We start from the raw sequence: 16,590 nt of genomic DNA, 5'->3' as shown, positions 1-16,590 counted from the left end.
AGAGATCACAAGTAGGCAGAGAGGCAGGCAGAGAGAGATGGAGAAGCAGGCTCCCTGCTGAGCAGAGAGCCCAAATGCGGGGCTCGATCCCAGGACCCTGGGATCATGACCTAAGCCGAAGGGAGAGGCTTTAACCCACTGAGCCACCCAGGCACCCCTGACTAGCTATTTAATTAGGAAGTTCTTTTCTTATAGAACCTGACTGTATGAGACAAATGGCACTGTTTATGTAACACGGCATTGTTTCTGTTGGTGTTGCAAGATCTCAGCTGATGGTCCCAGTACATGCGATCATTCTTCAGGGAGAAGCACCCAAGGCACTGTCTTATTTTCAAATTTTAGCTAATGTTAGGTCAATAGGTAACATATTGTCAATAACATATTGACAATATGTTACCTATTGACCTAACAATGTTTAAAAAAATATATACATATATATATACACACACATACATACATATATATATTTTTTTTTAGAGAAAGAGAGTGCTCAGATAGGGGAGGAAGGGGCAGAGGGCAAGGGAAAGAGAGACTCCTAAGCAGGCTCCATGCTCAGTGTAGAGCCCAACATGGGGCTCGATCTTACAATGCTGAGATCATGACCTGAGCTGAAATCAAGAATTGGACAGTTAACTGAACTGAGCCTCTCAGGTACCCCATTAATTTATATTCTTGACTTATTTATATTCTTGAAGTAAGATATAATGATCCATTTTTTTAGAGGGGGAGGGGCAGAGGGAGAAGGAGAAAAAGAATCTTAAACAGTCTCCACGCCCAGCAGGGAGCCCGAAATGGGGTTCAGTCTCATAACCCTGAGATCATGAGCTGAAATGAAGAGTTGATGTCAAACAACTGAGCCACCAGATGTCCCATGATACATTTTTAATATGATTTTTTTTCCTGTCATCTAAACCGTATTTTGTGATGGTTTACTTTTATTTATTTATTTATTTTTAAGATTTTATTTATTTACTTGACAGACAGAGATGACAAGTAGGCAGTAAGGCAGGCAGAGAGAGGAGGGGAAGCAGGCTCCCCGCCGAGCAGAGAGCCTGATGCGGGGCTCGATCCCAAGATCCTGGGATCATGACCTGAGCCAAAGGCAGAGGCTTTAATCCACTGAGCCACCCAGGCGCCCCCAGTGATAGTTTACGTTTATAAATCAATAGCTTCATTCAACACAAATATTTATTAAGATTTCACTGTGAAATTGACATCATTCTCATTATTTTTTCTATTTGCAATAGACTAGGGTTTGACATTTTATTTTCCTATGAAATCTTAGAGTTTAAAAAAATCACCAATCTTTTGTTACAGTTGTTTTGCCAAGTATGAGAGACAATGAAGTTGGATAGGTTTCACTGTATAGTAGGGGTCAGGAAGCCCATAGTTTACTTCTTATATCAGGGATTTTCTGGTGTTCATATAATCACTGGCCTTTTTTGGCTTTATGTACTTTTTGCTCATTGATATAATTTGTGATATATGTCTGTCTTTAAGCCTCAACCTTCATCTTTGGTAAGAAGGATAAACTGTGTTGATCATCTAATATAACTCTTTATTTGCTAGGTCTTAAATACACCTTCTTAAAAATCATGTATTGGGAATGAGTTTCAACTCATTTAGTTCAACCAAACTAATTTATATGTGTTTGGTGAAGTCCTGGTTTATTATGTTCAATCCTGGTTTATTATGTTCAATCCCAAAGTAATAGATTTTTAAAAAAGGAATTTTGCTTAATATATTATACAATTTTAATCTTTCTTTTTTTTTTTTTAAAGATATTTATTTATTTATTTGACAGGCAGAGATCACAAGTAGGCAGAGAGGCAGGCAGAGAGAGAGGAGGAAGCAGGCTCCCTGCTGAACAGAGAGCCCAATGCGGGGCTTGATCCCAGGACCCTGGAATCATGACCTAAGCTGAAGGCAGAGGCTTTAACCCACTGAGCCACCCAGGCGCCCCAAAATTTTAATGTTTCTTGATTGGTATAAATATATTGCTATTTCCTCCCACTCTGTTCATGGAAAACCTGCTTTACTTCACTTACCAAACATCATTAATAATCGTACCTTTCATTCTCTTTTATGTATTAGATATTCAATAATGCATGTTCATTATTTCCCTGTTAACACTACAATTTTTGTTTGTTTATTTTCAACTTTTACCAGTTTCTCAAACAATTAGGTCTACATCCTAACTGGCAGTTTGTTGATGTATATGGAATGGATCCTGAACTTCTTAGCATGGTACCAAGACCGGTGTGTGCAGTGTTACTTCTCTTCCCTATTACAGAAAAGGTAATTGTTGACTAAGATAATAAAGTTGCTGGTAAACGTAATGTTCTCTTTCGATGTTGAATTAAAAACATGCTCTTCAAGAACAGATGACTCCCTTACATAAAATAAGGAAATCTAAAAGACATCTTAAAAGCCTAAAGATGTCTAAAAGACATCTTAAAGAGATGATATTTAGATTTTGCTTTATAGATTGACGATAAAGCTCTCAGTTAGATTTTAATTTGACTGGTTTTCTTCTTTTATAAAATATGATTAGTTTGCCTCAGCATGTTTCGATACCACATTTAATCATATTTCGTTGTATCTACTTTAGAAATTTTAGGTACTGGAATAATCTTAAATCTGTCTTAGAGAAGGCATGAATAAAGAATACTCACAATTTCAGTATGTAAAATATGTAATTGTTTCCAATATATGTAAAAAAGAAGTCTTTAAGGAGGTAGGTATAACTAATGACAGGGATTATGTTATTTTCAGAATAAACTCAGTATGTTTGGAAATGATTAAGTTTAAATATAGCTTAATTGGCAGATTTAGGATGTGTTGGGGATTATAATTAGCTGTTCCTAGGGTTCTGTATTTAATTCCATACCTCCATATTTCAGGCTTTTCTTCTAGAATGTCTAGATATATGCATTATGGAGGCAGAACTTTTAAGTTCATTTTAAAGCAGCTTTTGAGTCCATATCCTTCTGATTTTTATTTTAAACGTAGAAACAACAGGATGAAGTCAGTAGTTGTGAAAAATGAAGAAGTAAATGGAAAGATGTGGGAGCAGTGAAGTATTGATGACTTGGTAAATACATGCTCAGGTTATCCTTATTTTTCAGGAATGAATGGAGCCAAGTCTCACAGTCAGTAAGAATCAGTTCAGTCCTAGAAATTCCTGGATAATTTTCTTTATGCCATAACTAATTAGCCTCAATTCAATATAAATTAAAAATACTGAAATACTTCTTTTTTCTACTTCAGGTTCCATAAAACAAATTAATTAAGGAAGGGATGTTTATTCATATTTGCTGTTTATAATATAGGAACTCAAAGTTAGAAATTTCTTATTGATTATCCATTATTAGACTAAACTAGTTTTAGTGGCGAGGCTGTAATTATTCTGAAATTTGAGAAGACGTTAGGACACTTAAGTTTACTCTTAGTCCAGCTTTATTGTAATTAATTAATTAATTTTTTTATTACTAAAATAAGCCAGTAGATAGCTATCCCAGGATAGCTATCCCTTACTCCAATTGTAAGGAACAATAAAAAGAAAAGAAAAGAAAAGAAAAGAAAAGAAAAGAAAGCTGCTTAAAGCTTAGGATTTCTTAGTTGGTGTGATACAAATGTGAGTTTATAGTCTGAATTGGAAATTTCCCAAAACATTGAGTTTAGTGATCTTTTTTTTAAAGTTTCTTCTTATTTTTAAAATTTTTTTTATTCACTTTTTTAAGTTAAAGAATAAATTGGATTTGGTCTCCTTCATTTAGTGGGTCTTTAGTATTTTTTAAAAAGCCTGTTGTCCTTATCAATTGGACTCTTCATTTAGTAGATCACCAGTACTGAAAAGCTCATTGTGCCTACTGCTAGAAAGAACACAAATTCTCAACTACTAAAGTGGAGAATATAACGGCATCTACCACGTCAGGATCTCTCTTACAATTTGGTATATTCTCATTCCGTTCATAAGTGATATATTAAAGTCACTCAAAAGATATCTAGTGGATATTTGAGGAATATGAAGTGTTTCAGGCTTCTGTGTTCCTTTTTCTTTTTAATATTTATTTGAGTGAGAGGGAGAGAGAGAGAGTGAAAGAGAGAGCATGAGCAGAGGGGAGGGGCAGAAGGAGAGAGAAACAGACTCCCCAGTAAGCAGGGAGTCTGACGCAGGGCTCTATCCCAGGACCTCAAGATCACGACCTGAGCCCAAGGCAGGTGCTTAATTGGCTGAGCCACCCAGGCGCCCCTTAAACCTTTTTTTTTTTTTTTTTAAATCAGAGAGAGAGAGAATGCTTATATGCACATGAGTGGATGGGGAGGGGCAGAGGGAGGGAGAGAATCTAACCAGACTTCATGCCTAGTGCAGAGCCTGACCCCGGGCTCCCTCTCACAGACCCTGAGACCATGAGTTGAGTCAAAATCAGGAGGCAGAGACTTAACCGACTGAGCCACCCAGGTGCCCCTATAAAGTAGATATTTTATTTATTTATTTTTATTTATTTATTTATTTTTAAAGATTTTATTTATTTATTTGAGAGAGAGACAGTGAGAGAGAGCATGAGCGAGGAGAAGGTCAGAGAGGGAAGCAGACTCCCCGTGGAGCTGGGAGCCCGATGCGGGACTCCATCCCGGGACTCCAGGATCATGACCTGAGCCGAAGGCAGTCGTCCAACCAACTGAGCCACCCAGGCGTCCCTAAAGTAGATATTTTAAAAACATAAATGAGAATCATATTAATATATATTGACCTAGAACCACCCTCTAATCATGGACAAATTTCTGAGTTGGAATATGTAAATATGTTTTGTTCTTTTTTAAGTACTTATAGTATTCCATTAAGATATGCCATAGTATGTTAACCAAACCCCTATTGATGAATAGTTAGAAGTTTTCCAGTTTTATGTTTGATTTCCTTTTTTTTTTTTTTTTTAAGATTTTATTTATTTGACTGAACAAGTAGGCAGAATGGCAGGCAGAGGGAGAGGGAGAAGCAGGCTCTCCACAGAGCAGGGAGCCTAATGTGGGACTTGATCCCAGGATCCTGGGATCATGACCTGAGCCAAAGTAGCCGCTTAACCAACTGAGCAACCCAGGAGCCCCTATGTTTGGTTTCTTTTTAATGTATTATTTTCATATTTAGACTACTGGCTTTTTTTTAATAGTATGAAGTATTCAGAACAGAGGAGGAGGAAAAAATAAAATCTCAGGGACAAGATGTTACATCATCAGTATATTTCATGAAGCAAACAATCAGCAATGCCTGTGGAACAATTGGATTGATCCATGCTATTGCCAACAATAAAGACAAGATGCACTTTGGTAAATGATTTTATATTACTGCTTGTCCCCTCACCCCCACCCAAGTTAAAAGTTATCTTATTGAACAGTAGGTGGTGCTATAGTTCTTTCTTTTAAAGTATTAAAGGAAACCTTTTCCTCTCTCCTTTCTTTAATAATGGGAAGTATTGTGTAGAAGAAATACTAATCTTTCCCATTCTTTTATATGACCGATGAGCAAACAAAAGCCTATCGTTTATCCAAATTTTCTTACATTCCCAATTTACCAGTGATAAAGTTTTTACCTGAAAAAGTTAACATGCTTCTAATATTTTCAGGTATCAGTGAGATAGCAAACCTTCTCAATTTGATCTTCTTTAATATTCTCAGAATCTGGATCAACCTTGAAAAAATTCCTCGAGGAGTCTGTGTCAATGAGTCCTGAAGAACGAGCCAGATACCTAGAGAACTATGACGTCGGTACCTTCTTTCTGTCTCAATCTCAGTTATGGGCAAAGTTTTGTGGGATTGTAGATTCTGTTTGGGGGTTTGTCCTAAAACTGTAGTTTTGAGCACTTAAGGATTTTGTTGTGTCATTACCCGAATATCCATAAATATTGATAAATTGCCACTTTTCTACATCCAGAGCTGAATGAGAGAAAAAAGTTTTATTGACAAATTTTGAAAATGTTTTATGATTGGCTATTGCTTACCATTCCCAACCTATAATATATATATGCCTGCCAATACTCTATGTGTCTTTCACTGGGAATTTGAAACAAAGCTGAAGACCAATGGAAAAAGCAAAAGTTTAATGGTAGATTCTAGACCACACTTTAGTTCTCTTATCCTCTTATTAATGTTTTTGCATGTGTGAAGACACAAGCCACATAATCTACTTTTAAATAATTGTACAATTTCGTAGAATTGTTTTAGAGTGGCATTTAAATTTCATTGGTTTTGAAATCTATTTTTCTTTTGAGGTTCTTTTTACCTTTTAGTAACACTATTACGTAGATGGTAAGTTCTCTAAAATTAGAAGCAGTGTAGTATACAGATTATTTGGCTAGAAAAATGACTTGAACAGAGTTTGTGCCCAGTAAATTCATTGATTTGATTTTGTTGTTTTAGCATTTTTATATACTTCAATTATCTTAATTTTTTTCTTAAAAAACCTGCAGATCTCATAAAATATCTTTATTTTCCACCAAAGTAAAATAAACAACATAAAAATCACCAGTAATCCCACCAATGAGAGGTAGCCACCATTAGTCATATTTTTTATAGGGAGTATATATGTATATACACAGTTTTTTAAAACAAAAATTTGATCACACTGTAATATTGTTTTATAACTTGCTTTTTTCATTTAACTTATCACAAACGTATTACATACCAGTAAGTATATATTTGACATCATCATTTAATGGCTGCATAGCTTTCCATTGAGCAGTATTTTATTTCACCAATTAATTATTGTTGGAAATTTAATACTTTTCCTCTTTATTCACCATTTAAAAAATACTACAAGGTATGTTATTGTAGCAAAATCTTTGCAAATATCCTTATATATACTTATGTACAGTTACATGTAAATCAACTCCTAGAACAGAAATTGCTGGATCCAACAGTTTGCATGTTTTTAAGGCTTTGACACTTACTGCCAAATTGCCATTCATAATGGTACTTCACCCCAAATTTACTACTTTTGCCTATTTTCTTCATCTTTGCTAATAGTGGGTATTGTAAGGGCATTTTTTTTTTAAGTTCAGAAAGCTAAAATCTCTAGTTTCTGATAAGTGCATGCTTTTTGCTCCCCATTTGAAACTGCTGACTGAAGCTGCATGATTAAGCATAACTACAGCCAGAGCTGCAGAGGAGCATGTGACCTGGAGAAACAGATGAGATAAGCTTTTTCCGTCTCTGTCTGTGAGATGCTTACTTTATTCTAGTCCCAGTTGAATAAAGTGTTAAGGTGTCAGTTCTTTTTTTTTTTTTTTTTTAAGATTTTATTTATTTATTTGGCAGAGATTACGAGTAGGCAGGGAGATAGGCAGAGAGAGAGGGGGAAGCAGGCTCCCCACTGAGAAGAGAGCCCGATTTGGGGCTCGATCCCAGGACCCTGCGATCGTGACCTGAGCCAAAGGCAGAGGCTCAACCCACTGAGCCACCCAGGCGCCCTAGTACCCAAGACGTCAGTTCTAACAAATAATTTAAATAACTCCCACTTCACATCTGGAAATTACAAGTAATCAGTTCATCTCTTTCCTAAGTCTTCAGGGATTTGTGGGTTGGAAAGTAGAGAATTCATTTGGTTACCCAGAAATCATTCTTTAATATTAAACTCTTCCTAATTTTCTTCCAATTTGTTATCTCTTAACAAAGCTTTAGGTGTTAGAATTTAGCATTATTGTTTTCTTTCAAAAATTTGGATATAATCATTTTTTCCAATTAATATCTTGTGTTCTTATTACAGGCTATTCGAGTCACTCATGAGACCAGTGCCCATGAAGGTCAGACTGAGGTATTTCACATTTTTCAAAACTTTTCTTGCCTGTGTAAGTTTAACCCTGGTGTTGTTGTATGGCATGTAGTTTTAGAAAATCACTTGGACATTTTTTTTCCTTTGAGGGAATCTGCTTATATAAAAGTAGTCATGAAGTAGCTCAAGAACATGTATCGATAAACTATTAATAGGCACTTTGGTATTGGCCATCACAGTTTGATCATTTAGAAGGATTGCAGACTGTGGGCGGGTTGCATCTTCCTTATTAGATTCTTCCGACTTGTGCAAGTGTTTTGAGAAAAATAGCTGCATGATAGTACAAGCAGATGAACCTGTAGGATTTTTAAGACTTTTAATCATGCCCAACCTCCAGCAAAAAGCCCCATCCTTCTCTTTGCTCACTAAATTTGCTTGGGGCAATATGATGATTTCTGCCATCTTCATTCTGATAGTAGTTCTTTAACTGGGTCAACTCTCCTCTTCTTATTTTGTCTCTCTCATTCTGTCTCTCTCTCTCTCTTTTTTTTGTTCTCTTGGTTTCTCTCATTCTCTCATTCCCTCTCCATTTCTTTTCCTTCCCTCCAAGCCTGATGTTCCTACTCTTGGAGGAAGTTTGTCAAAAGGTATTTCATGAAATCTTGCCATTTGCGACGACGTGGATGGAACTAGAGGGTATCATGCTTAGCGAAATAAGTCAATCGGAGAAAGACAACTATCATATGATCTCCCTGATATGAGGGAGAGGAGATGCAACATGGGGGTTAAGGGGGTAGGAGAAGAGTAAATGAAGCAAGATGGGATTGGGAGGGAGATAAACCATAAGTGACTCTTAATCTCACAAAACAAACTGAGGGTTGCTGGGGGGAGGGGGGTTGGGAGAGGGGGGGTGGGGTTATTATGGACATTGGGGAGGGTATGTGCTATGTGGTGAGTGCGGTGAAGTGTGTAAACCTGGCGATTCACAGACCTGTACCCCTGGGGGAAAAATATATGTTTATAAAAAATAAAATTTGAAAAAAAAAGGTATTTCAGTCAAAACAGATAGACTCTATTAAAGTCGTTTGGTAAATTTATAACACATTTAAGTGCTAACACCAGAGAATTATAGATTTTTCTTTTCTTTTATCCATGTGTGACTTGAAACCAGGTTTTTTCACATACAGAGATCATATTGCCTTTATGCTTTAACAATACTTGGAAAAATACTTGAAAAATATCTAATCTAAAAATATTGTTCTTAAATATACTCACTATTTCCAGAAAGGTTTTTTTTTTTTTTTTTTTAATTTTAAGGAGAAAACAATTCAATACTGTGGTATAACTGCAGCTTTTCATAGATTATGCTGGATAACTGAGTGTTTAGAATAAAGCTGTCTAGGAATTTAAATACTAATTCTCCCTATAGTGATATTATACTGTCTTGCTTGCTCTCAAGTTCTGTTTTCAGGGGTGTAAACTATTGCTTTTTGACTAAGTTTACACACACATACACACACACACACGGCATCTCTAAATGACTGTAACACTAGATTGGAAATTAATGAAATGCTCCCTTTTTAAATTGCTTTGTATGGTCCTAAGCATGTTCTTCATCTTCACTGTGCTTTGCTTTCTTGTTGGTAAACTTACAGTATTAAAATTAGCAATGATGATGATCAGCATGAGATTATTATAAAATATGAAGACAGTAATTTATAGTAGAGCTATTAAATGCTTTAATGCATGTTTACTTCAAAAACTTTTCTCTGCGACACCTTCTTTTGCCTTCTTTTTCATGGCTTTATCCATATTATGCTTCAGTAATTCTTTTTAGATGATGTTCACAGTTTTTTCCAGACCTACTTTTCTTCATCTTAATTTTTTTTAAAGGATTCACATTTTTTTTTTTTTTAAGATTTTATTCATTTCTTTATTTATTTGACACAGAGAGAGGAGAGATAGCGAGAGAGGTAACACAAGCAGGGAGAGTGGGAGAGGGAGAAGGAGGCTTCCTGCTGAGCAGGGGGCTCGATGCGGGACTTGATTCCAGGACCCTGGGGTCATGACCTGAGCCGGAGGCAGACACCTAACGACTGAGCCACCCAGGCACCCCTCCACTTTTCTTCATTTTAATCTTAAACTTTTAGACATTACCTAAATGACCTGAATGACCACCAATATTTTAGAATGCACTTGTCCTTGTTTGAGCTTATTATGTTGTACTTTCAACTTTTTCTTCCCTTTATTTTTCCTGTTTCTTATAATAGTTGCACCATACATTTTCCGCATTATCACTAATCGAATACGAATTTATTTCATTTCTTCCTAGAAGATCAGCTTCTTATGTAGATTCTCAATCTTAATCTTTATTCTAATACTCATTCCTTTTTACACTGTTCTCCTGGATTACTTTTCCTGAATTGTAACTTGATTATTGTGGGTACTCAGATTTTTCTGGTTTTTTTTTTTTTTTTTTGGTTTTTTTTTTTTAAGTGTGTAGAAAGCAGTGATTTTCAAGGTGAGGTAGGGATAGAAGTTAGGATTTTCTGGACAGCTTTTTCTAAATTTACTCTCAGAAAATTAATTGCTTTTGGTCATTTTGCATCTCCTATAGTTGAGGATCACTGCTAGAGTGACCCTATTTTTTTACGTATACTATATCCCCCAAGTGTATTGGATAAAAAAACGAAAAGTGTTTGAGAACCATTCCCCAAGCATATATAATAAATTTCAACTTTTTTTTTTTTTTAAAGATTTTATTTATTTATTTGATAGAGAGAGATCACAAGTAGGCAAAGAGGCAGGGAGAGAGAGTGAGAGGGAAGCAAGCTCCCTGCTGAGCAGAGAGCCCGACGTGGGACTCGATCCCAGGACCCTGGAATCATGACCTGAGCCGAAGGCAGCGGCTTAACCCGCTGAGCCACCCAGGCACCCAAATTTCAACTTCTTTAGCCTAGCTGTATTCAAGGTTTTCCCAGCCCTATCCTTCCAACTTTTCATCAGTGTTTTCTCTTTAAATATTTCTCTATAGCCATCCCTCACTTAATTGTTGCTATGCTTTACCTCTTGCAGTTTACTCTTACTAAAAAAAATTCCTTTGTCAATCTCTGCTTTTCCTACTTCTACCCATTCTTCAAGATTTGGCTTAAATACTACCTTCTGCATGAAACAATCCATTCTTTCTATTGGCTCTTTTTTTTTTTTTTTTTTTTTAATTTATTTGACAGACAGATCACAAGGAGGCAGAGAGGCAGGCAGAGAGAGAGGAAGGAAAGCAGGCTCCCTGCTGAGCAGAGATCCCGATGTGGGGCTCGATCCCAGGACTCTGGGATCATGACCTGAGCCGAAAGCAGAGGCTTTAACCCACTGAGCCGCCCAGGCGCCCCTCTATTGGCTCTTTTATGTGACTTCTATTATTTGCATTTAGCTATTTTCGTGTTCTTTTTCACTTATTTAAGATGTATACTTTTTCACTTTTTTCCCCTACATTTTAACAGCCCTGAAATTAGGATGTAATTTTACAGTTAATGTTGTAATTTACTTGCTTAGCTATGCATAAAATGTGATACATCATATAACGACTGGTACCTTACATTTGATGAAATGGGGTGTCATATCTACTGTATTACTGTGGCTCTTAGACCTAGGATTGGTATCTGGTTCATTTGGATGTGCTCCAAAATATCCAACACCATTCCTTGCACGTGGGCACCACACATACTTATTATTTCACCATAATTCCCTCAGAACTATCTTTAGTGATGTAAGAACTAAACAGCAACAACAACCCCCCCATCCTTGTTTTTTCCATAGTTCTCTGTGTAAACAAGACATACCCATTAGCCATTTTTCTTCAATAGGGCACTACTCTCATTTTGGGAAGGGTTCAGTTCTTTGTTGTGTGGGGCTGTTTTGTGCATTCCACGGTGGACTATAAATTACTGTATTTTAGTCGCTATTTTATTGACTCCCAGTCACTGAGGAAACAAAAACCCACAGCATACATTTTCAAATCCAGTATGAACCAGCTTAAAACTTTTGCCCCAGATACTATTTTTGTGATTGTCTCGTTTCAGGTTCATCTGCCAAGATGGGCTTAAGAGTTTTTGACATATTATTATCTCCATTGTCTCTGTATTCTAGCACACTGGTTTTTGTCAGTTCCTGGAAAACAACTAAGTCTTTCTGATTCATATTTGTTTGCTTGGGCTGCCATAACAAAATATCACAGACTGGGTGGCCTAAGCAACAGAAATTTATTTTCTCAGAGCTCTGGAGGCTAGAAGTCAATATTATGGTGCTGACAGGGTTGGTTTTTGGTGAGCCTCTCTTCCTGGCTTGTAGATGGGTATTTGTGTCCTTACCTGGCCTTTCCTCTGTGTGCATATGGAGAGAGGGAGAGAGAGAGATTGATTGATCTGTCCATCGATGGACTGATCTCTGGTATCTTCTCTTCTTCTTGTAAGGACACCAGTCCTATCCAGTTGGAATCCCACATTATTAACCTTATTTATGCCCCTGAAGACCCTAACTCCAATTGGGGGTCAGCACTTCAACATGAGCATTTTGGGGGAATGCAGTTCATCTATAATACCATCGTAGTGCTTTCAATTGACTCAGTACTCTTCTGGAAATATCCCTCCTATCTGCGTAGTTAACACCTTATCCATGAGGTTGCTTCTTAAAAGTCATTTTTTCAAAGAGGCTTTTCTTTTATCACTGTTAAGTATTTCCACTTCTGAATTTTCTGTCATAAAATCCTATTTATTTTCTTCATGGAACTTTTAAGTGATTTGTAATAAGGTGTTTTGTTTATTTGTTTTTTGTTTGCTTACTAGACTATAAGCCCCATGTGGTCATGGGCCTTGTTTGTCCCATTCACCTTGAATACCCAGGACAGTGCTTGGCATGTGTAGGCATTTATGAGAAATTACATATACAAAGGTAAGGAACACAGGATATAGGTTTGTATGCTGACTCCACTGCTTTGTAGCTTAGACAAGATACTTTCCACAGCGTAAAGTGGAAACAGTAGCATCTACCCTATGGGATTGCTGTGAAGATTGATGGGTTAATCAGATAAAGTGTTTAGAATAGTTCTTGGCATGTAATGGACCTTCAGTAAATACTAGGTGGTAATTTTATTAGGCATTCAGAAAAATGAATATGGATGGCGGAGGATGAGGCTCTAATATGGTCCAGATGAGGCAGAGGAAGAAGTAATAAGGTGAAGCCCGATCGAGGAGGGGCTTGGATTTTATAGGCAATGGGGAGCCGCCAAAGATGGTGCATTGAGTTTTCAGCATATTGAGTTTAAGGTGAATTTATGGGGCATCTGTGTAGAAGTTGGATATGGAGCCTAAAGCTTTGGGGAGATATCTGAAATCTTTTGTATTTGGGTAGTAGTTAGAATCTTGAAAATTCTATAGAGGGAGAATAGTGGTGGGCCATAATAAATCCCCAGGACATGTTGGTGTTAAAGGAAGTGGTTAGAGGAAGAGGAGCCAGTAATAATATGTAATTGCAATGGTAGTCGTCATTGACATCGTTGGTACTCTGTCAGAACATGTTTATGGAAGTAGGACAGGCAGGAGCCTTAGTGCATGTAAAGATTTGTAGACTAAATGAGAGATCAGTAAGTCAAACCACCCAGATGCAATAATGTTTTCAGAAGATTGGCCTTAATATGCTACTATTGACCAGTTGTCTGTTTTCTTGTATGGTTTTCCCCATCCCACCATCCCACCATGATACTTAGGCATACTTTGGCTAATCCAGAAATTTAGACAGTAGCCCCACCTCACTTATGTTTCATTAACCTATACTGAAAATTATTGCTTTCATTTTTCACTTAAGATAAAAGAACAATGAGCTATGAGGAACTTAAATAATGTGTTTTTAAAATTGTGAACAAGTATCAGTGATACAATAATGGAAGCAATCTGCAAGTCCAATGTGAAGAAAAGAAAAAAAATCCAAAAAGGTATTTAATTTGCCTTTAAACTGTACTTTTATTTTGTTGCTGCTTATCTAAAAAGCACTTTCTGGGGCACCTGGGTGGCTCAGTGGGTTAAAGCCTCTGGCTTCAGCTTGGGTCATGTTCCCAGGGTCTTGGGATCGAGCCCCACATCGGCCTCTCTGCTCAGCAGGGAGCCTGCTTCCTCCTCTCTCTCTGCCTGCCTCTCCATCTACTTGTGATCTCTGTCTGTCAAAAATAAATAAAATATTTAAAAAAAAAAAAGTTTTTTCTAAAGTTTGTCATTTGTCCATATTAGTCTGGGAGCCAGTCCAGATAAAAGTAGAGATCTTCTGATAATGTATTGTTTATTTAACTTTTTACAAAAGAATAAATTTATTTTACTGCTCAGAACCCTCCATTCAAGTTTATAATAATGAAGAAAAGTAATAGAAGGTGGCACTGTTGTTTTATTTATGGTTTTAAATAAGCATGCCAATATGGAAAGTGTAGCAAAGAATGCTTTTTGAGATATATATATATATATGTATATATATACTTCCAATCTTTTCTTTAAAATTTATCTTTTTTTTAAGATTTTATTTATTTTATTTGAGCGACAGAAATAGTGAGAAAGAGCACAGGCAGGGGGAACAGCTGGCAGAGGGAGAAGCAGGCTCTCCGCTGATCAGGGAGCCCAGTATAGGGCTCGATCCTGGGATCCTGGGATCATGACCTGAGCTGAAGGCAGACACCCAACTGATTGAGCCACCCAGGTGCCCCCTCCTTTTTTTTTTTTTTTTTTTTTTTTTTGAGAGAGGCAATGGGGAGAGTCAAAGGGAGAGGGGGAGAGAGAATCTTAAGCAGGCTTCATGCCTAGCATGGAACCTGACTTGTGGCTTGATCTCACAACCCTGAAATCATGACCTGAGCCAAAATTAAGAATTGGATGCTTAACTAAGGGAGTCACCCAGGCGCCCCTTTAAAATTGATCCTTTTTTTTTTTTTTTTTTTGGTAAGATTTATTTATTAGAGAGTGTGTGTTTGTACAAGTGGGGGTAGGGGAAAAGGTGGAGGGAGAATAGAAGGAAAGAATCCCAAGTGGATTCCATACTGAGAGCAGAACCCATTCTAGGGCTTGATCTCATGACCCATGAGATCATAACCTGAGCTGAAACCAAGAGTCAGATGCCTCTCAGGTGCCCCCCTTTTAAATTTATCTTTAAAACAGTTAAGGGGCAGCTGGATGGCTCAGTCAGTTGGGCGTCTGCCTTCAGCTCAGGTCATGATCTCAGGGTTCTGGGATGGAGCCTGCACAGTGGGGAGTCAGCTTCTCCCTTTTTCTCTGCAGCTCCCTCTGCCGTTCCCCCGCTTGTGCATGCGTGTGTGCGCGTGCTCTCTCTCTGAGTCAAATAAATAAATAAATAAATAAATAAATGAAATCTTCAAAAAGAATCTTCAAACATCTTCAAAAAAAGATTTTGTGGGATTTTTTTCTTTATATTTTATCTTGAGCATTTTCTTGTCTCTTCAAGACCTCCTCATAAAAAATTCTTTGTGGCTGTGTACTATCATGTGAATGAATCATAATTTACTTTGCATTTTTTTAAACTTGTGATATTTGTTTTGTTTACAGTTTTTCAAGTTAAAACTATAATTTCATTAAATATCTTTATTCAAGTATTCATTCTAGGTTCTTTAAGTTACTTTTAGGTGGAATATTGAGACAAAGGGATAAACATTTTTAAGATTCTTGTTACAGAATATAAAATTGTCCTCCTTTCATTTGATCAACCACATAACCTGTCTGAGCACCTATAATGCCAGGCACTGTTCTAGGAGCTGTATGTACAAAGATGAATAAGATACATTTTGTGTCTTTAAGGATCCCTCACTTCAGTGCAGATAGCCTCAAAAATAACCCTTGCCAGGGTTAAATCCTATTTTTAAATTTTAGCATGTGTGATAGAGGAAAATAATAAGTTTGATTGCTAATGACAGTTCAGAGATCTTTAGGAAAAGTTTACAGAATGAATTTAAATTGTGAAATTAAATTGTAATTTATTTATGATGAAATATGTAATAATATATTCTGGTTAGTGTTGTTGTCCTATAAGAGTAAGTTTAAGGTTAGGTAAGGTAAGCAAAGGGTAACTTGTGATTTCAGGTATGTATTCATATATGTATACATAGATAAAAATAAAATGTGTGTGTGTGTATTTAATTTGCTTTTTGGCCCAATCAGTGCAGACTGTCAGTGGAGGAAAACAGTGTCAGGTTTCATTTTCATTATTGTAGAAGTATGGTTTCCATGGTTTCATTTTACTCTGCAGTACAGTTTTGAATGATTTTGATTATGTTAGAATTGGGGTCAATTAAGATATTCACATTTATTTCTCTTCTTTAAGGTTTTTTTTTCTTTCCTGTCTTTGAAAGAAGCTAAACCAATTAGGAAGAAACTTAGTTCTTATGTAATGTACAGTTTAAGTTCTTTATATTCTTGGAAGAATCAGTTGGAAACAAATGGAACTCTGATGAAAAAGTATGCTTTTTAAGCTGTATAGTCCACTTTTGTTAGGAAATCTGAAATTGGCACTTTCTGATCTTTTTTCTACATTTACTTTCCTCACCTCATTTTCTTTATTCCATTCCAACAAGACTTAAGGTTAATCTTTTGGGCAACTTCATTTTATTTCATTCTTAAAATTGAGAAATTCTCTGTAACGCCTATCCTAACTTCTTATACTTTTGCCTCCATCTCTTCTCCATCCCCATCTTTTTTTATTGCTGTCACTCCTTCTGCATATCATTACCCAGATAGAGGCATGATTCGAAAGTATATGTAAAGTTGAGTGGAGGAGCT

The 16,590-nt window shown here is 36.6% G+C and overlaps 1 protein-coding gene across 3 annotated transcripts in view; it reads left to right on the top strand.

Moving 5' to 3' along the window:
- UCHL3 (ubiquitin C-terminal hydrolase L3) overlaps positions 1-16,590 on the top strand; it is a 48,582-nt gene that overhangs the window by 6,894 nt on the left and 25,098 nt on the right. For 2 of the 3 annotated variants that reach the window (XM_032864242.1, XM_032864244.1), the window contains exons 3-6: positions 2,170-2,298; positions 5,172-5,328; positions 5,677-5,762; positions 7,763-7,810. In XM_032864242.1, the coding sequence (XP_032720133.1) occupies positions 2,170-2,298; positions 5,172-5,328; positions 5,677-5,762; positions 7,763-7,810 (420 nt within the window). Of the gene's footprint in view, positions 1-2,164; positions 2,299-5,171; positions 5,329-5,676; positions 5,763-7,762; positions 7,811-16,590 lie in introns of all 3 variants that reach the window. The other variant, XM_032864243.1, reaches the window with a different exon arrangement.

Source organism: Lontra canadensis, unplaced genomic scaffold (assembly GCF_010015895.1).
Source record: "Lontra canadensis isolate GAN:19392208 unplaced genomic scaffold, GSC_riverotter_1.0 scaffold26, whole genome shotgun sequence".
Taxonomy (NCBI): Eukaryota; Metazoa; Chordata; class Mammalia; order Carnivora; family Mustelidae; genus Lontra; species Lontra canadensis.
Note: the sequence above shows the minus strand (reverse complement) of the source record. Positions and strands in the feature narration are given on the sequence as shown.